Source organism: Cetorhinus maximus, chromosome 12 (genome assembly GCF_964194155.1).
Source record: "Cetorhinus maximus chromosome 12, sCetMax3.hap1.1, whole genome shotgun sequence".
NCBI lineage: Eukaryota > Metazoa > Chordata > Chondrichthyes > Lamniformes > Cetorhinidae > Cetorhinus > Cetorhinus maximus.
The window spans coordinates 1642495-1668992 of record NC_135890.1 but is presented as its reverse complement, the minus strand read 5'-3'; the positions used below and the strand labels follow the sequence as shown (position 1 = coordinate 1668992).

Here is a 26498-nt window from a genome sequence, read left to right as displayed (position 1 = left end):
GATGGATCATCTACTCAGCACTTCTGGCTGAAGATTGTAGCAAACGCTTCAGCCCTGTCTTTTACACTGACGTGTTGGGCTCTCCCATCATTGAGGTTGGGGATATTTATGGAGCCTCCTCCTCCAGTTCCCTGTTTAATTGTCCATCACCGCTCATGACAGGATGTGGCAGGACAGCAGAACTTAAATCTGATCTGTTGGCTGTGGATTTGCTTAGCTCTGTCTATTTAATGCTGCTGCCACTGTTCAGCATGCACATAGACCTGTGCTGCCGCTTCACTAGGATACCACTGCACTTTTATGTATATTTGGTGCTGCTTCTTGCATGCTCTCCTGCACTCCTCATTGAACCAGGTAATGGTATAGTGGAGGGTATGCCGTGTCATGACGCTACAGATTGTGATTAAATACAATTCTGCTGCTGATAACGCACAGTGCCTCATGGATGCCCAGTTTTGAGCTTCTAGATGTGTTATGAATCTATCCCATTTATCAAAATTGTAAAGTCACCCAAGATGATGGAGGGTATAACCAGTGTGAAATTGGAACTGTTTCCTCAAGTACTGTGCAGTGGTCATTCCTACTAATACTATCATGCACAGATGCATTTGCAATGGATAGATTGGTGAGAATGAGGTCAAGTAGTTTTTTCACTCTTGTTGATTCATTCACTATTTGCCACAGGCTCAGTCTAGCAGCTATGACCTTTAGGACTCAGCCAGCTTGGTCAGTAGTGGTGCTACTGAGCCAATCTTGGTGACGGACATTGAAATCTCCCACCCAGAGTACATTCTGTGCCTTTGCCACCCTCAGTGCTTCCTCCAAGCAGTGTTCAACATGGAGGAGCACTGATTCATTAGCTGAGGAGGGCGGTATGTGGTAATCAGCAGCAGGTTTCCTTGTCCATGTTTGACCTGATGCCATCGGGTTTCATGGGGTCCAAAATCACGTTTAAGGACACTCGCAGCCACACTGCCCTGAATGCATGCCACTATAACTTGTGCCAAATATGGGAGAGTTGATCCACAGACTAGTCAAGCAAGAGGCTGATATAGTCATACTCATTCAATCATACCTTAATGTCCCAGACACCACCATCACCAGCCCTGGGTATGTCCTATCCCATCAGCAGGTCAGACCCAGCAGAGGTGGCAGCACAGTGGTATACAATCGGGAGGGCGTTTCCCTGGGAGTTCTTAGCATTGTCTCCGGACCCCATGAAGTCTCAGCATCAGGTCAAATGGGCAGATAAGTGGCAGATGGAATTTAATCCTGAAAAGTGTGAGGTGATACACTTTGGAAGGAGTAATTTGACAAGGAAGCATTCAATGAACGGCATGGCACTAGGAGGTTCTGAGGAACAAAGGGACCTTGGTGTCTGTGTCCATAGATCTCTGAAGGCGGAGGGGCATGTTAGTGGGGTGGTGAAAAAAGCATATGGGACACTTGCCTTTATCAATCGAGGCATAGATTACAAAAGTAGGGAGGTCATGTTGGAGTTGTATAGAACCTTGGTGAGGCCACAGCTGGAGTACTGTGTGCAATTCTGGTTGCAACATTATAGGAAGGATGTGATTGCACTGGAGTAGGTGCAGAGGAGATTCACCAGAATGTTGCCTGGGATGAAACATTTAAGTTATGAAGAGAGGTTGAATAGACTTGGGTTGTTTTCATTGGAGCAGAGAAGACTGAGGGGTGACCTGATCGAGGTGTACAAGATTATGAGCGGCATGGACAGGGTGGATAGGGAGCAGCTGTTCCCCCTAGTTGAAGGGTCAGTCACAAGGGGACATCATTTCAAGGTGAGGGGCAGGAGGTTTAGGGGAGATGCGAGGAAAAACTTTTTTACCCAGAGGGTGGTGACGGTCTGGAATGCACTGCCTGGGAGGGTGGTGGAGGCGGGTTGCCTCACATCCTTTAAAAAGCACCTGGATGAGCACTTGGCACATCATAACATTCAAGGCTATGGGCCAAGTGCTGGTAAATGGGATTAGGTAGGTAGGTCAGGTGTTTCTCACGTGTCGGTGCAGACTCGATGGGCTGAAGGACCTCTTCTGCACTGTGATTCTGTGATTCACTCTGCCTAATATTTAATACTCTTCCAACTCAGATGTTCACAGCAGGTCAGTTAATATTCTGCAAGAGAAAATAGTTTTCAGTGTTATTTTCTATAGTTTCTAATGAAGGATTCCACATGTGTGTTCATCTTTCTTCCTCTTTGAGATGCCAGTGACCTGATTGCATTGCCAACACTTTCTGTTTTGATTCAGATTTCTGGCAATATTTGTTTCTTTTTAGGGTGAATCTTAACCCCCAAAAATGGGTGGGTTACAGTTGAGTCAGATGTTAAAATTTTCAAAATCTCAAATTTGACCCCAGCCCACCTCCAACCCGTCCACTTCCAGGTTTAAGGGAGGTGAGATAGGGAGTGGACAGTCTGCTCCCGGGGGCGGATTGACTACTTAACTATTATAATGAGGCCAGGAGGCTCACCTTCAACCTGTCTTAGGGCTTTAACCCTGGTCTGCCTGTTTTCCTGGGCCTCTGGAAACCCAACAGCTCCAGGGGATGAGGAGAGCTTTGGAAAGAAGGTCAGTGTCCTTACAGCACTGCTTGTGGGCCAGAAGAAGGAGCACTTCACTCAGCCCCACAGCCTTACCATCTTCCATCCTTTGAATTCCCAACCCCATGCAAAGCCCCTCCCAGGTTCAGGATCACATCGCACTCTCTACGTTCCCAACTGCACTCCCTACCTTGGCCTGCAGCCTTTTCTGGAGTGCACCCCGCTCATGCTCGACTTGAAGCCAGTTAATCAGTCCGACCTTCGGCACGGACCCTAGCAAGGAAATAAGTTGCACGCTGTGGGCTCCAAACTCTAGAACACAGAAACTGTCAGGTTTTTCCTTTGAAACTCTGAACTCCTCCTGCCTACCCTCACAATCCTGTCAAGATTGTGGCTTTTGTCTCATTTCTTACTGTCTTCATTTCCTTCCTTAAAAAGAGTCAATTCCATGCAGCCCAATGCAGCCAGGTTTGTGGTCAATCATCTGTAAGCTATCAAACCTGTGAGCTGTGCCTAGATGGTTCTTTGAGCTATTATTAATGCAGTTTTATTGCGATATCGGCCAGCAATTCCATCATAAATACAGGTCAGAAAGGTCAATCAACCCCTTCAGCTCACATCGAAAACTCTGTTCCCATCATGATGCATCCAAGATCCTCTGGAATGATTCCAATATATTGATCTCTCTCCTATCTTATCCAGAAGTCTATTTCAGCTATTCATCTCTCCGTGTGAATGACTGCTTCCTGCCATCAGTCTGCAACTTGTCTTCTGCCAATTTACACTGATGCTCCTTGTCCCACAGATATCATTTATCTTGAAATATTGCAATATTGCCAAAACTTTATAAAGTTCCATTTCTTATTTGCCTCCTTATAAGCCTGAAGAGCCCTTCCAACCTTTCATCATAAATTAGTCCTTTGAAGCCAGAGATTAGTTTCCTGGCCTTTCCCTGCATTGTTTCCGTGGCTGGGATAATTCACCATTGGCAGGGACTCTGTCCCTGTACAATCAAGTTCCAATTTGGAATTGCTATTTGCTGAATCAGGGGGTTGGTAAAGCGCACACACAAATCCATCACAAAGATTTGGTTGGCCTGATGCTATTGCAGGGCAGATTCTGTTTCTATAGTCTCAGCAGTCACCGGATCAATTTTGTGAGGCATCTGCTATTCTCAGTGTGTCTGGCTACACATTGTCACGTCACCTAATATATAAGGAACACACAGAGGGGAACCGTCATATAGGCATATAACATTTTCCTCAATCAGATTACCCCTCAATGTTATATATTTGAGTGAATACAAGCCAATTTTTTGCTATCTGCCCTCATTTAATCCTCGAAACCCTGATTGCATTCTGGTAAATCTACACTGCATCCCCCCAGGGCCAATATACCCTTCCTGAGGATAAAGGCTAACATCACATTCAGTTTTTTGTTTGCTTTTTGACCTGTCTGCTAGCTTTTAACGGTTTGTGTATTTGGATTCCAAAATCGCTTTGCTCCTCTCCCTTCCTGGTTCATTGCCATTTCAAAAATTCCCTGATTTATCTTTCTTGGATCCAGAATGGTTGGCCTCAAACTTGCTCACTGCTTTCCAACTTCCTTTTCAATGCTATGAGCCAGAATCCGTGGGCACTGCCTGAGTCACAAACTGTTCATTCCTCATATCTTGTGGTAGTTCCCTGCAACAGAGCCCAGTACAGAATCATCAAATAGCTACAGCTCATAAGGAGGTCATTCAGCCTATTGTGTCTGCGCTGGGTCTCTGTCCCACTCCCCAGCCCTTTCCCCATAACCCTGCAATTTATTTTCTCTCCACGTGCTCATCCAATTCCCTGTTGAAAGCCACGGTTGAATCTGCCTCCATCAGAGTACAGTCCAGATCTTAATCACTCACTCTCCATTTAGAGACACAACTCCAGTAAGAAATTGATGGGGTGCAGAAGACATTTTTCTTTTAAAGGCTGGGGCCCTACATTCTGCACCTCTGCACACTTCAGCAGAGGTTGCTGCCTCCCCCAGTGAGCAGCTTTCTGGATTTTTCCAGTTCTATCTCCTCCAGCCATGTGCTCTGCAAATCATCCGGTGCAGATCCCCTTATCTCAGTGTCCAAACCCGAAAACCAAATGCTGATTTCTGTGAGGATAATAGTGAGTGATGGTGCATTTCCTGGCTCTGTTTTAGGTGCGTCGGCATCATACATGAATATCCATATTCCACCAACATTTCTACGGGGTATTTATATAGCTCGTGTTATCCCCTTCTGTCTGTGAGGCTGCAGGGCCAGGTCACCAGAAGAACTTAGAAAAGGGCAAGAGAAAGAGTTTCATTTTTATAACGCCTTTCACAACCCTGAAACACACTTCAAAATACTTCATTGGTTCTGAAGTGCTTTGGAAAGTGACTGTCGTAATGTGGGGAAACATAGCAACCAATCTGTGAGCAGCAAGATCCCACAAACAGCAATGAGAATGAATGACCAGCTATTGGCTGAGGGGTAAAATTTTGTTTAACGCGCTGGCATCAGTATTGGAACAGGAGGGATCTGTACCGTTGGGACAGTCTCCACCTGAACCGATCTGGGACCAATGTTCTAGCAAAAAGGGTAAATAGGGTGGTCAACAGGACTTTAAATTTAAACTAGAAAGTGGGGGGGCAAGGAAGGGTAAAACTCCAAGAAGTATGACTAATGGGAAACAAAGCAGCAGGTTAGCGTGTGGGGGGGTGGATTCAACTTCATGGAAAATTATGAAAAAACTGAAAAGAAAGGAGAGCCCAGGAGAGGCTATTAAAGTCCCCACAACACAAAATAGGACAGAGTGTTTGGAAAGGGCTAGGAATCTAACTTCAAGCACATCAGATAAAGGGATGACAATGAGAAAGGGGACGGGAAATACAGGACTGAAGGTGTTGTATCTGAATGCACGCAGTATACGAAATAAGGTAAATGAGCTTGTGACGCAGATTGAAATTGGCAGGTATGATGTGGTGGGCATCACGGAGACATGGCTGCAAGGGGATCAGGACTGGGAGCTAAATATCCAAGGATATACATCCTATCGAAAAGATAGGCAGGTTGACAGAGGGGGTGGGGTTGCTTTGTTAGTAAGAAATGAAATTAAATCGATAGCAAGAAATGATGTAGGGTCAGATGATGTAGAATGTGGGTAGAGTTGAGGAACTGCAAAGGTAAAAAAACCATAATGGGAGTTATGTACAGGCCTCCGAACAGTAGTCAGGATGTGGGGCACAAGATACACCAGGAGATAGAAAAGGTGTGTAAGAAAGGCAAGGTTACAGTGATCATGGGGGATTTCGATATGCAGGTAGACTGGGAAAATCAGGTTGGTAGTGGATCCCAAGAAAAGGAATTTGTGGAATGTCTACGAGATGGCTTTTTGGAGCAGCTTGTGGTGGAGCCGACTAGGGAACAGGCAATTCTAGATTTAGTGATGTGTAATGAGGCAGATTTGATAAGGGAGCTTAAGGTGAAGGAACCCTTAGGAGAAAGTGACCATAATATGATAGAATTTACCCTGCAATTTGAGAGGAAAAAGCTGGAATCATATGTAATGGTGTTACAGTTGAATAAAGGCAACTACAGAGGCATGAGGGAGGAGCTGGCCAGAATTGACTGGGAGATGAGCCTAGCAGGAAAGACATTGGAACAGCAATGGCAGGAGTTTCTGGGAGTAATTTGGGAGACACAGCAAAAATTCATCCCTAGGAAGAAGAAGCATACTAAAGGGAGGACGAGGCAACCATGGCTGACAAGGAAGTCAGGGACAGCATAAAAGCTAAAGAGAAAGCATACAATGTGGCGAAGAGCAGTGGGAAACCAGGGGATTGGGAAGCCTACAAAGACCAACAGAGGACAACTAAAAAAGAAATAAGGAGGGAGAAGATTAAATATGAGGGTAAACTAGCCAGTAATATAAAAGAATATTGCAAGAGTTTTTTTAGATATATAAAGGGTAAGAGAGAGGCAAAAGTGGGCATTGGGCCGCTGGAAAATGATGCTGGAGAAGTAGTAGTGGGGAACAAAGAAATGGTGGAGGAACTGAATAGGTACTTTGCGTCAGTCTTCACAATGGAAGACACAAGTGACATCCCCAAAGTTCAAGAGAGTCGGGGGGCAGAGGTGAGTATGGTGGCCATTACCAAGGAGAAGGTGCTAGGAAAACTGAAAGGTCTGAAGGTGGATAAATCACCTGGACCAGATGGATTTCACCCCAGAGTTCTGAAGGAGATTGCTGAAGAGATAGTGGAGGTGTTAGTGGTGATCTTTCAGGAATCACTGGAGTCAGGGAGGGTCCCAGAGGACCGGAAAATCGCTAATGTGACCCCCCTGTTTAAGAAGGGAGTGAGGCAAAAGACGGGAAATTACAGGTGATTAGCCTGACGTTGGTCGTTGGTAAGATTTTAGAGTCCATTATTAAGGATGAGATTTCAGAATACTTGGAAGTGCATGGTAAAATCGGGCAAAGTCAGCATGGTTTCATCAAGGGGAGGTCATGCCTGACAAATCTGTTAGAATTCTTTGAGGAGGTAACGAGTAGGTTAGACAATGGAGAGCCAATGGATGTTATCTACTTGGACTTCCAGAAGGCCTTTGACAAGGTGCCGCACAGGTGGCTGCTCAGTAAGCTAAGAGCCCATGGTGTTAGAGGCAAGGTACTAGCATGGATAGAAGATTGGCTGTCTGGCAGGAGGCAGAGAGTGGGGATAAGGGGGTCCTTCTCAGGATGGCGGCCGGTGACTAGTGGAGTTCCGCAGGGGTCAGTGTTGGGACCACAACTTTTCACTTTTACATTAATGAGCTAGATGAAGGGACTGAGGGCATCCTGGCTAAGTTTACAGATGATACAAAGATAGGTGGAGGGTCAGGTAGTATTGAGGAGGCAGGGAGGCTGCAGAAGGATTTGGACAGGTTAGGAGAATGGGCAAAGAAGTGGCAGATGGAAAACAACATGGGGAAGTGTGAGGTCATGCACTTTGGTAGGAAGAATAGAGGCATGGACTGTTTTCTAAATGGGGAGAGAATTCAGAAATCTGGAGTGCAAAGGGACTTGGGAGTCCTAGTCCAGGATTCTCTTAAGGTTAACTTGCAGGTTGAGTCGGTAATCAGGAAGGCAAATGCAATGTTGGCATTTATTTCGAGAGGACTAGAATATAAAAGCAGGGATGTGCTGCTGAGGCTTTATAAGGCTCTGGTCAGACCACATTTAGAATATTGTGAGCAATTTTGGGCCCCGTATCTCAGGAAGGATGTTCTGGCCCTGGAGAGGGTTCAGAGGAGGTTCACAAGAATGATCCCAGGAATGAAAAGTTTAACATATGAGGAACTTTTGAGGACTCTGGGTCTATACTCGATGGAGTTTAGAAGGATGAGGGGGGATCTGATTGAACCTTACAGAATACTGAAAGGCCTGGATAGAGTGGACGTGGGGAAGATGTTTCCATTAGTAGGTGAAACTAAGACCCGAGGGCACAGCCTCAGAGTAAAGGGAAGGCCTTTTAGAGCAGAGATGAGGAGAAACTTCCTTAGCCAGAGAGTGGTGAATCTATGGAATTCATTGCCACAGAAGGCTGTGGAGGCCAGGTCATTGAGTGTATTTAAGACTGAGATAGATAGGTTCTTGACTGGTAAGGGGATCAAAGGTTACGGGGAGAAGGCGGGAGAATGGGGTTGAGAAACTTATCAGCCATGATTGAATGGCGGAGCAGACTCGATGGGCCAAATGGCTGAATTTCTGCTCCTATGTCTTTTGTCTATGTCTAATGTCTCATCTGAAAGAGAACACCTCTGACAGTGCAGCACTCCCAAAATCCAGCCCGAATTTTGTTCCCAATTTTGGAGCGGGACGTGAACACACAATCTTCTGACTCAAATGCAAGAGTGTTGCTGACTGAGCCAAGCCTGACACCGAGCAGAGGCACATGGTGGAAGAGTCAGCAGTAGCAGATGAGTGCATTGCAATGCAGCCCCAGATCATCACGTTATGGTTGTGAGCGAGAATTAAATGAGCCTGTTTGCATGGCTATCTGTCTCATGTGTAGTTTACATGAAGCAAACAGATTTTAAGATGGTTTGTGGACTTAATTTCAGATTGATTAAGGCAAGGCTACAGTAAATTAATGATAATTTCATTCCACAATTTCAAAACTGAATTTAAATGATTTTCCCTGTGAAATATATCAATTGTTAAATCCAGCTGCTTTTGTATGTCCAGATGGCTTTCTTCTCTTCCAATATGCTTCTGTGTAGAGCATGTTTGTACAGATGTACTCTTGTTTTTATTACTGGGCAGGGAAGCTTGTATGACACTCCTTAATCAGTGTTACAGATCTTAAACATTTGTCTGGGGATTAGCTTGAGTGTTACCTCCTAAAACTGTTCGTGTGGGCTGTCACTAGGCCTCATGATTTACGTAAATCTAGCCAAAGCGTTCCAATTATCATCAAGAAAACTTCCTTGACATTTTAGTAAGTGTTAAGGGAAATGTCTGGTATCTGCTACAGAGCAAAGCTACTCCCTGAGTACAAATTAGTTCGTTACTGCCTTAGTTTACAAAGAAATTCAGTGGAAAAGATGGTTCGAGCCAACATTATGATGACACCCTTTACCCAACTAGCGAAGAAACCTATGGCAGGAATTCAGATCTAATGCTAGTTGTTATACTCTATAAGAGATCAAGGAGTGAAAAGCACAGTGCCTTTGTAACACATTCCAGCTGGGGATTCAATTCCAATCCACTGTCTTCACTGAGGGACAAGTTTGAAGCAACAACGACTTTGTAATGCAACAGGTGCAGCGCCGCATGGTTGGTACACACATTTTTTTCTCAGGTGTCCTATTTTTAGTTTGTTCCTTTTAACAAAAGATAACACAGAAACAAGAAATGAAGTTATGATTACATTACTGACTGGCCCAGAAATTCCATGCAGTGGCTATCACAGTCGCTCCTTTTTACTTTCCCAGGTCGGGCACTGCACATTTCTCACCCAGACTACCCACTCAGGCCTGGTGGGGAATATGCAGTGTTGCTGGTTCCCGACTCCTCCCAGGTGCAGGGCAGCAGCGTTGGGGTAGTGAGGCTACGCCCACTTTTTAAGGCAGGAAAGATTAAAGGTGCCAGCCACTTTGAGAAGCCAGGGAGAAGGCAAGTGGGTGAAGGGTTTGAGTGATCGGGGGTAGAGTCAGGTGGTCAGGGTCGTTAGGGTGGTCCGGGTGGGGGTAGCCATGGGAGGTCCGGTGGTTGGGGTGGTAGTCGGGAGTGTGGGAGGGATAGTCTGGGGGTTGGGAAGGTGGCTGTGGTAGGGGTGATGATGTAGCTGGGTGGTTGGGAGGGTAGTCGGGTCAGTGGAAGGGTCGTTTGTGGGTGGAGTTGAGAAGTTTGTTGGTGCGGGGGTATGAAAGGTTGGGGGAGTGGAAGGGTTGTTGAGGGGTGGGGTTGGGGTCATAGTCAAGTGGTTTGGAGGTTGGGGAGGGTCAGGTGATTGAGGAGATGGGGGTGGTTGGAGGGGTCAGGTGGCAGGTGGAATGGAGGTTAGTCGCGGAGAGTCAGGTGGTCGGGGGGATGGGGGTAGTCAGGGGTGGGGGATCTGACAGGTATTGGGTAGTCGGCGGGTTATGGGGGGGCTCCAGTAGAGGGATTGGTGGGCGGGGGAGGAGTGGGGGGGAGCGGGAGGGGGTGGGGGGGGCAGGGGGGAAGTGATACTGGAGTCAGTCCTGTAGTTACCCAGGAGTTAGAAGTGGCTTTTGATAAAGTCCAACTAAGAGGTTAGTGTGTAAAATTAAAGCACATGGGGCTGGGAGTGATATATTGGCATGGATTGAGAATTAATTAGCAGAGAGGAAACAGAGAGTAGGAATAAATGGGTCTTTTTGGGAGTGGCAGGTGGTGACTAATGGGGTACCACAGGGATTAGTACTCGGGCCCCAGCTGTTCACAATATATATCAATGATTTGGATGAACGAACCAAATGTAATATTTCCAAGCTTGCTGATGACATGAAACTTGGTTGGAATGTGAGCAATAAGGAGAGGGTTAAGAGACTTCAAGGCAATTTAGACAAGTTGAGTGAGTGGGCAAGTACATGGCAGATGCAGTATAATGTGGATAAGTGTGAAGTTTCCCACTACAGCAGGAAAAACAGAATGGCAGAGTATTATTTAAATGGTGATAGATTGGGAAATGTTGATGTACAAAGGGACTTGGGTGTCCTTGTACACCAATCACTGAAAGCAAGCATGCAGGTGCAGCAAACAGTTAAGAAGGCAAATGGTATGTGGCCTTCATTGCAAGAGGACTTGAGTACAGGAGCAAGGATGTCTTACTGCAGCTGTACAGGGCCTTGGTGAGAGCACACCTGGTGTATTGGGCTACAGGAAGGTATAGACGGGATGGTCAAATGGGCAGATAAGTAGCAGATGGAATTTAACCCTGAAAAGTGTGAGGTGATACACTTTGGAAGGAGTAATTTGACAAGGAAGTATTCAATGAACGGCATGGCACTAGGAAGTTCTGAGGAACAAAGGGACCTTAGTGTGTGTGTCCATAGATCTCTGAAGGCAGAGGGGCATGTTAGTGGGGTGGTGAAAAAGGCATAGGGGACACTTGCCTTTATCAATCGAGGCATAGATTGCAAAAGTAGGGAGGTCATATTGGAATTGTATAGAACCTTGGTGAGGCCACAGCTGGAAAATCCATCTGGTTTAAATATTGCATTGTGTGCAGTTCTGGTCACCACATTATAGGAAGGATGTGATTGCACTGGAGGAGGTGCAGAGGAGATTCACCAGGATGTTGCCTGGGATGAAACATTTAAGTTATGAAGAGAGGTTGGATAGACTTGGGTTGTTTTCATTGGAGCAGAGAAGACTGAGGGGTGACCTGATCGAGGTGTGCAAGATTATGAGAGGCATGGACAGGGTGGATAGGGAGCAGCTGTTCCCCCTAGTTGAAGGGTCAGTCACAAGGGGACATAAGTTCAAGGTGAGGGGCAGGAGGTTTAGGGGGGATGTGAGGAAAAACTTTTTTACCCAGAAGGTGGTGACGGTCTGGAATGCGCTGCCTGGGAGGGTGGTGGAGGCGGGTTGTCTCACATCCTTTAAAAAGCACCTGGATGAGCACTTGGCACGTCATAACATTTAAGGCTATGGACCAAGTGCTGGTAAATGGGATTAGGTAGGTAGGTCAGGTGTTTCTCACGTGTCGGTGCAGACTCGATGGGCTAAAGGACCTCTTCTGCACTGCGTGATTCTGTGATTGTGTGCAGTTTTGGTCTTCTTACCTAAGAAAGTATATACTTGCCATAGAGGGAGTGCAGCGAAGGTTCACCAGACTGATTCCTGGGATGGCAGGACTGTCAAAAGAGGAGAGATTGGGCCGACTAGGCCCTGTATTCACTGGAGTTTAGAGGAATGTGAGGAGATTTCATTGAAACATATAAAATTCCCACAGGGCTGGACAGAATGGATGCAGGGATGATGTTTCCTCGGGCTGGGGGCGGGGGGTGGGGGGTCTAGAACAAGGGGTCACAGTCTCAGGATACGGGGTAGACCATTTAGGACTGAGACGAGGAGAATCTTCTTCACTCAGAGGGTGGTGAGCCTGTGGAATTCTCTACCACAGAAGGCTATGGAGTTCAAGTCACTGAATATATTTAAGAAGGAAATATAGATTTCTGGACTGTAAAGGCGTCAAGGGGTATGGGGAGAAAGTGCAGGCTATTGAGTTGGATGATCAGCCATAATTATATTGAATGGTGGAGCAGGCTCGAAGGGCCGAATGGCCTACTCCTGCTCCTAGTTTCTATGTTTCTATGCTTCCTTCTAACTATTCTGCTCAGAGAGTCCGAACCATCCGAAGTCTCCGACTTAAATCGGAGTATTGGATGATTCCAGGTGCAGGGTAATTGCCCATTGGAAGTTTAAACTTCCCGAGAAATTCCTGTGTAGTTCTTGTGCTGGGATTTCCCGGGCATTTTCTGAGGTATCTTCGGGTTATGAACCCCTGGGCAATGGAAGCTCTGGGCTATCATGTCTCTGCACCCTATTCCTCTGTATATAATCAAGGTCAGTATCGGGATGACTGCACCACTTTAATATCTAAAATAATTTCAAACTTTTTAATATGGAAATCACTTTGGAACACTGTTTCAGCAATTTCTGATCATCACCTGGATCAACCAGATGTCCCAATGCCTTGTGCCATCCAAAAGGTTCTTTGTTATTTTATAGTAGTTTACACAGTGAGGCAAAACTCAAGAAAATAATAAGCTTTTTTTTATAGATAGCCTTAGCACATACATTTATACCACGAAACACTCTGCAATTTATCGGTTATTTTGCGCGTATTCTACTAAATGTTTTGCTGCAATGTTAGTTTAATTCTTAGTAAGCTACTGCTGTTTCTATTGTGTTGAGTGAGGTTCTGTATGAAATGTTGCCATTCAGTTCCTTTCAAAGCAGATCACAGCATTGACACCTCACCAGGACTGTCCTGGTCCAGTCTAAGAGATAGCAATCATCAAAGCAGCATTAATGCAGCAAATTCGCAATCACCATTTATTTCATAGGTGATGGAGCTATAAATGGTTAAATTTGCAATGTTCAGGAGTAAGTCCCAGGAATTTTTACCATTGCGTACATAACGGCGGGAATCACTGCACCGTCATTTCCTGGAAAGTCTCTCCTATGATAACTGCACACAGTGTAGATGTTTCATGACTGGCCTGAAAGTTTTCAAGGAACTCCGGACTATTGTGTAAACAATCCATCAGAACAGGCTGCATCTAAAACACGTTCAGGATCTGCAGAATGATCTCAACATTGCATCACCTCAGCCTAACCTTAGAATTATGTCCCAGCTGACTGCATAATTGAAAACAATTATTTTTTTCTGACATATAAATGGTTAACTTTTCCAATTCCAATGTTTTAGGATAGGCAGGGGTTCACCTGTGTAAATAACACTTACAAGTCAGCCAGACCATGGTAGTTAGATGTTTATCTGTCTTAAAATGATAGTGATTTGATATAGTTACAGCTCTGATGCTTGTACTGTGTGTGAACTGTACAACTCAAATTGTTATCCGTTAGCCACAAATTCTTCAGAAAGTTGTGCTTTTGATACTTCAGGAGACATTGTAGTTAATAAGGCTGGAAATCTTCCAGCTTCTGCACTGTTTATTGCAAAAATAAGGAGTAAAACTGTCTTACTACTGAAATGAAAACTTTAATGTTTCCACAGCAGGTCCAGAAATAGTCAGTAATATCCAAAAATTACTTGAGCTGAAGACAGCTCCAGTAGAAAATCTTGGACTGATCACCTGAATTCCTTTCTTGTCATCTCTCATGCAGAAAGAATGTGCAAATTTCATCAGAGTTCTGCAGCATTATAACCAAAGCCACCTGTATGCCTGTGGAACTGGAGCCTATCACCCAGTCTGTGCCTACATTGAAGTTGGTCATCGACCTGAGGTAAATAAACCTTTTCCTCTCTACACCTACTTTTCACTCTTCCAATGCACTTTTTGTGATGTACTCTTCACATTATCATTCTAATCAGAGTAGCTTGTCTCGCCCCAGACTATACCATTGCTCATATCTTATTCTGATTTAATAGGCTTGGGTGAAAAGCAAACATCAAAGATACTGTCAGATTCTCATTACACTTCTGTCATCATCATGTTGTAACGTGTCTCGTTGTTGTCGAGTGCTTCATTTCCATTTTATGTTAGTTCAACTAACACAATAACCACTGGTAAAGGTCAGACGTTAATACAGTGAACAAAATGAAAGCTCAGTTTGTATATGAAGGAAAACAGAAGATTGGTCAAAGGGATTAGTGTTGCAATAAACATGAACCTGATTTGTTCTTTATATAAGTTGAGGCACACAATGAAAGCAAGGATCTGAGTTCTGCTTCTCAGAGATGTGTAGCCATCTTGAGTCAGCTCATTTCCTGTAATCAGCTTGTCAATCACTGCTTTTCTCCTCTTCTGGAGACACGGTGTGGCTGTTCTATGTGCTCCTGTTCTTAATACAGGACCATTGTTCACCCACGAGGCAGCTGTGTGTTGTGGATGCTGAGCTATGGGGTGTGATTCCCCAAATGTATTTGAATGGTTCAATTCTTTTGTTCCCATTTTTTATTATTTCAATTTCTCCATGTTCATAAAACATTCTCCCGATGCTGGGCAGGTGAGTAGTGTGCAGTCTTATACAGCCACTAGCAGATGGTGAGAGTACCCTAGTGGCTTAATTGACTGAGTCCCTTTGCCTCCATGTGCTATCTTGCTATCACACTTCTTCTTTCAGTTCTCTGGAATGAATGATGGGTGTTAAGGACAGGTTGTGTCATGGAGTTTGGTTGTTACCAACTGCCAGCAGAATGCAATAATAATGCACCTTCAGTATGAAACCATTGAAAATGGATTAAAATGTTGTTGTCTATGTGTTTAACTTTCTCTAATGCACCTTTCATTGGAAGAGGCTTGGACAATGCAGCGATGCCAAAACCAGTAAAGAGGAAGATAATAAGGACAAGGAAAGCAGTGATACTGACCCACGTTTTCCATTTTCCTGTGGCAAAGGGAAATTAAAATAAATAACTTCCCAAAATAATACTCTGCACTGGTAACCCACACAACACTAACTATAGTGTTGATACATAAGGTAAACTCAACTCTCAGTGAATCACCACAGGACAAATCTGGGGGCACTGACTATTATTATTCTGTATGCTTTGATTAGAAAATCTAATGAAGTTGTAGCTTGGTATATTTCTTTCCAAAAACAAAATCAATTCTATTTAAACTCTTTGGCTGGGAGTTTCCACTTCACACCCACCAGCCCACAACTTTCCGTTATTCATTTAATGGGTGGAAGATCCTATGCTGCCAACTGCAAAAGCAGAATAATGCCATGCTTTAATATAGTAAGAATGCCAGCAAAGACTGTGCCAACATCACAGGGTACTTTTTCTTTATCCGTTGCCTGGCAATCAAAAGGACATTCACACCCGAAGTAGAGCACTTATGGCATCAGTATATATTGGCACATTTAGAACACAGTTCCTATTTTTAACATTGCTGTGGTTGTGTGTTTTAGTACAACGACTCTAGATCAATGACAATGGGGGGAAACATGTACGCTGGGCCTGAGTTTAACCTTCCGAGGTGGGGCGAGCACACATAAAATTGCGCGAAATGATGTCGTGCGTGCGTCCTGACATCATCCCACACTCGTGCAGTATTGAGGGTGGCGGGTGCGCGGAGTTGGAGCCGTGCCCGCTGACAATTAAAAGGCAGGTTAAGGCCATTAAAAAGCCTATTGTCTAAGATTTTATGTTGCCCATGCAATTTTGCGCTTGTTACACTACCGAAACAGGCAGGCAGGCAGTACATTTTTAACAAATTGTCATCCAAGGGCGGGATAAAAAGGATCAGCAGCATTGCCAGTGTGAGTAGTGAGGAGTTTAGGAGATCGTTTGCTGCTGGTTGCTTAGTGAAACTTGACAGCTTTATCTCTGCTTTCAGCTTCAGTCTTTGAATTGCTAACCTTCATTTCAGGACTCATTGGTGTCTCCAAGGCCGCTGGAGGATTTATACTTTGTGGACCATTCCAGTCACTAGGCAGCCTTCTGTGACCCTGGGAATGGGGGTTGGGGTCTCTGCTGGTGGCACCTCCTCTGAGGAGGGAGAGAGGGGCAGAAGGAAGCGGAGACTAGATGTCCACAGGCAGTGTCGAAGAGGGGGGAGAGGCTTAGGCACAGGGGGCGCAGGGTCAGCAGGGAGTCCAAGGCAGAAGGGGCTTCATAAGACGCCACTATCCTGCTGCCAGGGTTTACAGGTGGCGATGCAGCTACCTCAATATACCCAGGTGCAATGCCGAAGGAGACTCTGTCTCTCCAAGGAGACAGTGACCTCCATTTGTCATATGATTGGGCCTGAGATCAGCTCCAACTGTGTGGGTGGACACCCCATGACAGTGGCTCTGAAGGTCACAGTGGCCCTCAACTTCTATACCTCTGGCTCTTTCCAGGGCTCAGTGCGGGAATCTGTGTGGAGTCTCCCAATCAGCTGTCCACAGTTGCGTCAAGCTGATGACAGAAGCTCTGTTCAGGTGGGTAATGACATTTATTTATTAATGTATTAATTACCGTATGGACGAGGTGAGCCAGGGAGCGAACCAGAGGCTTCATTGCAATTGCTGGTTTCCCTTGCACCCGGGTGGCATTGACTGCACACATGTGGCCATCAAGGTGCCAGAGGGTGAGCCCGGTGCCTTCGTCAACAGGAAGGGCTTCCACTCCATGAACGTTCAGATAGTGTGTGACCATAGGATGCAGATTCTGCAAGTGTGTGCAAGGTACCCAGGCAGCTCCCATAATGCTTGCATCCTCAAGCATTCCCAGGCACCAAGGTTATTTGTCTCTCCAGTTCAGCTGGATAGATGGCTGCTGGGTAACAAGGGCTATCCATTGAAAAGGTGGCTCATGATGTCTGTCCACCACCCAAGAACAGAGGCCGAGCAGCGGTACAATAGGAGCCGCAGCACCACAAGGGCTGTGATAGAGAGGACCATAGGTCTGCGGAAGATGATATTCTGATGACCTTGGCAGTTGTCCTCTGGCTGATGGAGCCTGCATGGCCACTGCCTGTGAGGGGGCATCCAGCGCCGTACTGGGCATTCCTCAATCGTCCCAGCCTCATCAGATGCTGTGGTCAGTGTCCGAGGGGTGAGGGAGCTGCTGCCACCATCTCAAGCGCCCTGAGAGGAACCCGCAGACATGGCACGAAGCTTGTCCACTAACATGGGATCGGTCTGGACCTCCCTGCTCGCCATTGATGGACGGGCACCCAGCAGAGATACTAGGTGCCTCATCCATCTCTCACACTGGCAGTGGCCTCCTGAGGTTACAGCTGGTGTGCGGGAGTGCAGGTCTAAGCACGACCCCAGGAACCCCTCATTCTGTTCCTGGAGCTGCCTCTCCATGAGGCGCCGCTCTCTCAGTGGAGGAGGCAGTGCACTGGGTCACGATGGTCAACACAGCACTTGTGTTCTGCATGGACTTCTCCACAACAGAGACCATGGCACGCAGACCCTCGTGGATCTCCACTAGATCCTCCTGCACATCCAGCTGGACATCCAGCCTCTGCCGCCTAATGGACGACTCCAGAGGCTCATCATCTGCCATTGACTCAGCCCCATCCTGGTCTCCAGCAGTCCTCCGACCGCCAGTGCCCTGGGCACTCTCTGCCTCCGCCAGCTCCTCATGTGAGTGCGCTGTGCCCTCCCCACCGAGCACTGACATTGTAGCCACCGATCTAATGCCCACCAAGGTGCTGGTATTTGCACTGGTGCCTGGTGCAGAGAGGAGGTGTGACGCAGATGCACCTGATGGGTGCTGGTCCTCTGGTGTCAAGGGTGACTCCTCGGGGTCCTGCAATCATTGGCTGGATGGCGATTCCAGCGGAGGAAAACGACATGTCAGTGGTATCAGCTTTCACACTGTCACTGTGAGTGCTGGGCAGGCCGGTGAGACAATGGAGATCTGCATCATGGTGCCATCGTCTTTCAATGATCAATGGGGACTCCAACTTTGAGGTTCCCATTTCAGATGAGACAACACAACAATGTTTGCACACTCCGACACACTCGATTCTGTGCACTGTACTCTTACCTTTGTCAGAGAGCCCTGCCATTCCACAACCAGTGGACCAAGCTGGGCAGCGGCATCCCAGGGCATTCATCTCATACTCATCAGAATCATTAGGTTTGTGGGGCCTCTGCCCATTCTTGACCTCTCTGGTGTTATGGCTTCTCTTCTTCTGGAAGGACAGAGGAGCATTGATTAGTCCACTCTCTACCTGGCCAACCCCACGTGAGGAACACCTTACAGGGCACATCCGAATTGTGACCCTCAACCCACAAAGCAATCAGGCCAAGCTGCCAGAGCTCACCGCCTTGGCTGGCACCAATGTCATTGACAGATGGCGCTCAGACTCTTACACCACTGAGCAGCACGGGGGAACAGCTAGCCATTAACACTTACCCACACAGATCCATGCCAACTCGGTGCTCACCCTTGCCGAGTGCATCATTGAACCTTTTGCGGCACTGCACCCATGTGCATCGCAAAACATCATGGCCGCTGATCTGGGCTGCCACCTCGACTGGTGAGATGCGGTGGCCTCCTCTTGCCATCTCTGGATATCAAGATGTCCCGACTGGCACTGACCTCCTCCGCAATGATTCCCAGGCACTCGTCCAAGAACTGGGGGGACGAGTGCCCATTGGGCTTGCCCTCCCGCTTGGCATATCCAGCAGGTGCAGATGCCATTGCTGTTCCACAAAAATGTTTCTTCCACAAACTCGGCAGCTCGCCTGGCAGCCTTCAGGGAGCTGCCTCAGCTGCTTTTGAATCTCCCACCGGGTCAGCGTTGGACCTAGCGCCCAACAGGCTCCTGTCCCCGCCCGGCCTTTCCGACTAGTGAAAAGAGGTGTTTCACACTGGGCGGACATTAATTGGCCACCCAGCATGAAATCGTGTTGAAAATGCGATCTCGCCCGGGACTTTGCGCACACACCAAATGTGAAATTCAGGCCCAAGGTTCTACTCAATGTCAGAAAGGATGTCCATCCAATTCTTGCACATGTTGCTTTTCATATGGAGGTCTTCCTGTTTGTCGTTAATGATGTTATAAAATTACAAACTAAAGTAAGCATTGTTGTCAGTATTCCAGGTAATAATTACTCTGGAGTGTTTTACAAATGTGTTATTAAATCTTTGAGCTACAAAATACTTTGTGCAGAACTGTTCAGTAAAAGGAGAACCTGCCTGAATATTGACTGAAGAAATATTTGAAAATAGCAAAGTCAAGTTGCTAGGTTGGTGTGAACCAAGTAAAGCAATTCCCCTTGCAGGACAACTTTACTGTCATCGTTTCAGCATCTGGTGCTCCTCGAAATGTGTTCTGAAGGAAAAATACACAATAAACATTTCTGTCTGGTAGAAGATATGTAGAATTTTTACCTGCTTTCCAATTTCCTCCCAAGGAGACCTACTATTTTGTACATTTTGCCTCTGCAGGGAGTTATTCTGCTGACTTAGCAACAACACAATATCAGCAAACAGCTCCACAGGATGTCCTGTAATCAGCATCTGGAGCAGAGCTGGATACCAACTGTAAGACCCACCAGCCCACCATGTTCAATCTCTGCTTAGTACTGCCAATTACAGATCAAAAACACAATATCTCTTACAGGATAGGGGTTATCAATGATTTTTCTTCAGAAAATCTAATGAAAAATATTTTCAGAGTTAAAGCTTGTTTGTTTGTTTAATCCTGGAGCATTACAAGTTGTGTGTGGGGTCCCTTACGGCGAGAGATATAAATAAAATTGAAGTGATCCAAAGACATGCTGCAGAATTCTGCATGAATCATGATGGGGAATACACTAGCGCTACATCCTGGATCAAAGATTTGGAATGGAAATCACTGCAGCAAAGGTGGGAGAAGAATAGACCGACTGTGTCCTATAAAGTATGGAACAGACTGGTGGGAATTGACAGAAAGAGGGAGACAAAAACCAGGTAACTATAAGCCAGTTAGCTTAACATCCGTCATTGGAGAAATGTTAGTCTATTATAAAGGATGTAAAACAGAACATTTATAAATGCATAATCTAATCAAGCAGAGTCAGCATGGCTTCATGAAGGGGAAATCATGCCTGATAAATTTATTAGAATTCTTTGAGGAGGTAACAAGCAGGATAGATAAAAGGGAACCAGTAGATGTAATATATTTGGATTTCCAAAAGGCGTTCGTTGGGTACTTAGTAAGATAAGAGCCCATGGTATTGGGGGTAGTATATTAGAACAGAGAGAGGATTGGCTAACTAATAGAAGACAGAGAGTTGGGATATGGAGGGACATTTTCAGGATGGCAACCTGTAACTAGTGGAGTGTCACAGGGGTCAGTGCTAGGGCTACAATTATTTACAATATATATTAATGTCTTGGATGAGGGAAGTGAATGTACTATCACCAAGTTTGTGGATGACACAAAAATAGATGGGAAGGCAAGTGGTGAGGATGACACTAAGAGTCTACAGAGGGATATAGACAGGTTAAGTGAGTGGGCAAAAATGTGGCAGATGGAATATAAAGTGGGAGAAGGTGAGGTTATGCACTTTGGCAGGCACATGACACCAGTCATGGCCACCGGGCGAGAGCTATGGCCACTGACTGTCCCGTTGAGGGCTTGTCGCTCCATGATCATGGTCAGGTAGCTGTGGCTGTTTAAATTCTTTTTTAAATCTGACGTTTGCTTCAAGACTGCCACATGTTGAGGTGCCATCTCTTTCTTCAACATGAATCTGCAGCTCCATCCTCACCGATGTGTCAGTCCTGGAGTTCCTCGCATTGGCCCACCCAGCCTCAGGAGCCCACCTCCTTAGTTAGATGGTGAGCTCGCTCCTGCCATTAATTGGCCTGGTCCTTTAAAAGTCGGGGTGAGCATGTTCGAAATACAAGTACAGGACTGACCCATAACTGAACCAGCGGCCGGGTTCCCAAGCCAGCATCGAAGGTCCCAGCCATTATCTGTGACAGTAGAGGGGAAAATAGATCACTTTATGAAAAATAGAAAAAGCAATGCAGTTTCTATAAAATAATGTGTACTTATTGAAAAGTAGACCCCCACTCCCACACAATATATTTTTAATATACAACATAATCCACTAGGAAAGGTGAATTGGTTCATTGAGTTTATATTTATTTTTATTTCATTGAGAAACCTAGATAAGTGGTCAGTGTTTGCTGTTCAGGATTCTGATAAAGATAAATCAAGAGGTAAAGTCGTGGGGCAGTGTTAGTTTTGAGATCCTGTGTAAATAAATGAGCGGCAGCAGAATATAGGTAAGTTGGGCATTGATTTCAACACAGTCAAATGCAGTGAGCAGGAAATGTTCTATACAGGAAATCAAAGAGGGAATTAATTAAAATGGTCCTGATTTCTCCTCCCACCACCCGTCTGCAAACAGAAAGATATTATAATTTGTTTCCCCTTTTATAACTTTATAAGCAGTGGTGTGTTTCCCAACCCCCTCAGTTTTGGAGTGATCCAATTTCAATTAATAACCCCACAGCAAACTCAAGATAAGGCAAACTCAGAGGGGTAGTTTATTTGCACACACTCAAACACAAGAGGATTGTCACAACATAGCCTTCTTTTTCATTCATATAATAAAAGAGGGGGATAGAGAAAGAAAGATTTACAGGGCAAATACCACAGAATAGATAATTATTGTTTCATGTGAGTCCACAGTTCAGAATCAAAGTCCAATGGTGTACTCCTTCACAGAGTTGGCAGGTCGAAGACTGATGCTGGATAATTCACTTTTCCAGTGGAGATGACTTCCACGATGAGATGGACACACAGAGATGAATCAGTCTTGTAGGCCCTGATACAGAAATCCCAAAGTTCCAGTCGAAACAGTGTAGATGGGGGCTAGGCACTCACCCCGACCGAACTGCTGCTTGCTAGATGGAAATGGCAGACATAGCTTCAGCCTTTTTAAAGCCTTTATCCAGTTATTAAAATTTTAGGAGGTAGCCATGTTGATATATATATTTCATAAAAATATAGGGTGAAATTTTCCCAGATTTGCACTAAGTGCGGGAGTGGGCACGTTTTCACGCCGTATCATCTGCTTCCTGCATCATTAATTATGCAGCCACAGGAAACACACTGTCTCGCTGGCGGGTGGCCTCTGAATCGCCCGTCATGCCAATTCCACACCATTTCCTCACTCCAGGTGTCATATCTAAACTGTAGCCGTACACACAGTTCTCAATGCCTGCAGCCCAAGACTGCTCCAGTGAAGACAGTGAAAGCCAAGAGCGGTTCAGTGACCCATTACTGGAATGCCTTTCAGAGCCTGCCTCGGAGATGTCCTCTACCCCCGCTCTGCCTGGAGGAGGTTTAGCAATCTCACCACCCTGGCTTGGTAAGTGATGGCAGTGGTGGTCAGTGCCAATGCTGCACAGGAGAGGTTGGCCATCCAGTGCAGAAAGAGGGTGAATGATCTCATCCGTGCAGCCAGGGTAAGGCAACAATCTCATCACTCTAAACTCACACACTCAAGCCCATCACACATTCACTGGCATCTCACTCACTGCCAGCTCAAGGGACATCACCACTCACTCTCTCACACACACCCTCACATCTCCATCTGGCATCATCTCCTCTGGAGACTGCCTCCTCAGCCCTCACCCTCTTGAGGCCACTTGCACAGATCAACATGTGTCCCCACACACACCCTGGGATACCCCCCTTGCCCAGTGCAGCCCTCGCCCTGCAGCCTCTTCCCTTGCCTGAGGCCACTTCTCCCCCTTCCCCAAGCAAGCCCTAGCCCAGCAGCTGTTGAAATGCCATCCCCGCCTCATGGCTGGTCTGGTGGGTAGAGACCTGCCCGTGAACCTCCCTAAAAGTGATGTGGTGCTGCCTGTGAAGCCTGGCGCTGATGAGCGTGAGTGTTGCCCGAAGCAAGGTAGGCAAACAAACCTCGAAACCCCGAGTGAAGTGCAGCTCGCCAGGTGCACGTCGCTTATGTACAGCTGTGAAATAAATCGGTGTACCTGGACGATCTAGCGTGGGGGGATGATTCCGGTGGGCGGGACTTCTAATGATGTGCAGATGTATTAAAAGGATGTTCCTGATGTGCAGCAGTGGGGAAAGTGGCCCACTATTGATGGACAGAGCAGACAATCGCAAACTGGTTTCACAATAGCATGAAACCAATTTTCGGCCTTCCCGCCATCTTGTCTGCTCACGCCCACCATGACGTCTGGTGGGAAATTCCACCCATAGTGTGAGTGAGGCCTTAGCTCTGTTACAACTTTGTTTATACCTTCTTAAAATAATTTTCTCAATTTACGCTTTAAGTAGTTGTTTATTGAATAAGTGCATAGAAAGTTCCCAAAAACAATAATGTGATAACCAGATACTGCGGATGCTGGAAATCTGAAAGAAAAACAGAAAATTCTGGAAAAACTCAGCAGGTCTGAAAGCATCTGTGGAGAGAAAGACAGAGTTAACGTTTCGAGTCCGTATGACTCTTCTTCAGAGCTGGAGAGAGGTAGAAATATGATGGGTTTTGTGCTGTTGAGAAAAAGTTTTGTTTGTGATGTTGATTGAGGGATAAATATTGACCAGGACACCGGAGAGAACTCTGCTCTTCTTCTAACTAGTTCTGTGGGATCTTCTATGTCCACCTGAGAGGGCAGACAGGGCTTTGGTTTAACATTCCTGTTAAAAGACGGCACCTCTGACAGTGCAGCAGACTCTCTGTGCTGCACTGGTGTAATGCCTAGATGTTTGTGCTTAAATCCATGGACTGGGATTTGAACCCATAACCACTGACTCCGAGACAAGAGTCCTATATACCAACGGAGCTATAGCTGACACAGCTAATTAGAATCAATGGCCTATTATTTGATCCCAATGAGTACCTGATACTGATCTTCCATGCTATACCAGTCAGTTTTCTTGTTGAATACAATGCCTGGGGGTTACAATGAATGTGATATGTGGTGCTCATTAATCTGGAAAAATATATATTCTTTGTCCTCATTTGAAATCCATTTCCTCAGTCTAGCAGATTCAAATGGTTCCAAAATGTTATTTATTAGTTCTAACCATGAAAAAGAAATCATCCTCAATTATTTAACTTTCCTTCCAGTATTCCTGTTTATTTCACCTCTGGGTAATGCTACAGTTTCATGATGATATATACAAGGGAGGAATGTTTTTTGGATCAGATGGGGTTAGATTCCCTGTCGCCATCCAATTAAAAAAAAACTATTTGAAGTTCAGACGAAAGTCAAGCCTTGTGGGTGTTTTGTTTGATGTGCCTAGTATAAGTTTGTGTCAATTCCATTCCATAATCTTTTCACCATCCACTAACAATGGGACAATTGTACTTTTGTTCTTGGATTGTGAGCAATGTTGTGCTTTATCCTAAGAGTCGATTGGGTTGATATTAGACAGTGCCAAGTGTTTGATCACTGGATCGATTGACAATGATTGTCAATGGAGGCAGATTTCACTTCTTAAATATTACAGAAAATTACTCTTCAAAAGGCAGGAGGAACAGGTTAATTGTATAAGAGTGGCCCCTCCTTTCCCAAGATTACATGATGACATATTCTTAATGGCCAGAGCACCTTCAAGCAGACAGATTGAGGTAATTTATAAATTACAGCCAGAAACATGTCAGAAGGTTATTAAAGTAAATTGAAAATGTCTGCTCTTCAATTATTATCACCATGAAAGAGGTACCGGTGTTTCTTATTTACATAATAAAGCAATGTTTCAGGAAAACAGATTTCTAAAATTATACTTAGTCTGGTCCTACAATTAACTTCCATAAACGTAGGTCTGAATTATTTCCATGGATAGACATATTTCTCCCCGATATTTTAGCTACTGGATATTGTTTTCGAGGCTAAACACAATCAAAGTAAGAACTGCCTGTGGGGCGAAATACCCACCAGCTGACCTGGAGTCATGAGTTCCCAGCCCAGTCACAAACCCCGAGTTCATGGGCAGAAGTTTATGTCCCACGGGGGACGTGTGCCCAATGATCGGGAGTAAAATAGTGCGCAATGACGTTGGGCAAGCGTCCCAATGTCGTCGCGCCCTTGCGCGATATTTCGACTGGCGGGTGGCCGCGAGAGTCAGCACTGCGCCCGCCAACAACCAAGAGGCCTATTAAGGCCATTAATCAATTAATTTAATCCTGTTTTTTGCTGCCTGTCTGACCTTACGGTTGAATAAGCCTTTGCATTTTTTGAGGAAACCTGATCCATGAGCAGGATGAAGTTTCCAACAGTAATTATACAAAAAATAAAATTTTGAAATATCATTTTTATTATGTCCCTGTTCATGTGACTGAGTAATGTGGGGACATGTTTCCCCTATTTTTAAAATCTTTATTTTACTCTGTAAAATTTGTCAGCTCCCTGGAGCAGCTCGGAACTTTCAGGGAGCGGTCAGTGCGCAGGCCCCCGAGCAGGCGCAGTCTTCAGCACTCACACTCCTCACACTCCTCACCCTCATCACCCTCCTCCCACTCCTCACACTCCCACTCCTCACACGCCTCACCCTCCTCGCACTCCTCACCCTCCTCCCACTCCTCACCCTCCTCCCACTCCTCACACTCCACGCACTCCTCACCCTCATCACCCTCCTCCCACTCCTCACACTCCTCACACTCCACGCACTCCTCACCCTCCTCCCACTCCTCCCACTCCTCACCCTCATCACCCTCCTCCCACTCCTCACACTCCTCACCCTCATCACCCTCCTCCCACTCCTCCCACTCCCACTCCTCACACGCCTCACCCTCCTCGCACTCCTCACCCTCCTCACACTCCTCACCCTCATCACCCTCCTCCCACTCCTCCCACTCCCACTCCTCACACGCCTCACCCTCCTCGCACTCCTCACCCTCCTCCCACTCCTCACACTCCACGCACTCCTCACCCTCCACCCACTCCTCACACTCCCACTCCTCACACGCCTCACCCTCCTCGCACTCCTCACCCTCCTCCCACTCCTCCCACTCCTCCCGCCCCACCCTGGCAGCGCCTTTCGCACTGTCTGGCCATTAATTGGCCAGTCAGCGTGAAGCCGGGGTTGGAGCCTGATCGTGGGCAGTGGACCGTTTGGTGGCCGTTCTCAGGCCTGCCCATCTGGCAAAGGGAAAATTCTGCCCCATGTCAACATAGCGATTTCTAATGACCATCAGTCAGGTCTGCCTTGTTTTGGTGGCATCCACACTTCTTTTTCCAAACGTTGTTGATTCAAACCCCAATTCAGAACTTGGCTACATCCAAAAAGTGAGGTGCT

At 46.1% G+C, this 26498-nt stretch overlaps 1 protein-coding gene across 4 annotated transcripts in view; it reads left to right on the top strand.

The window, feature by feature from the left end:
• The window catches only part of LOC144687164 (semaphorin-3A-like), a 432238-nt gene that overhangs the window by 297248 nt on the left and 108492 nt on the right, over nucleotides 1–26498 (top strand). For all 4 annotated transcript variants that reach the window (XM_078552904.1, XM_078552906.1, XM_078552905.1 and 1 more), the window contains exon 5: nucleotides 13936–14055. In XM_078552904.1, coding sequence (XP_078409030.1) covers nucleotides 13936–14055 — 120 coding nt within the window. The remainder of the gene's footprint in view (nucleotides 1–13935; nucleotides 14056–26498) is intronic.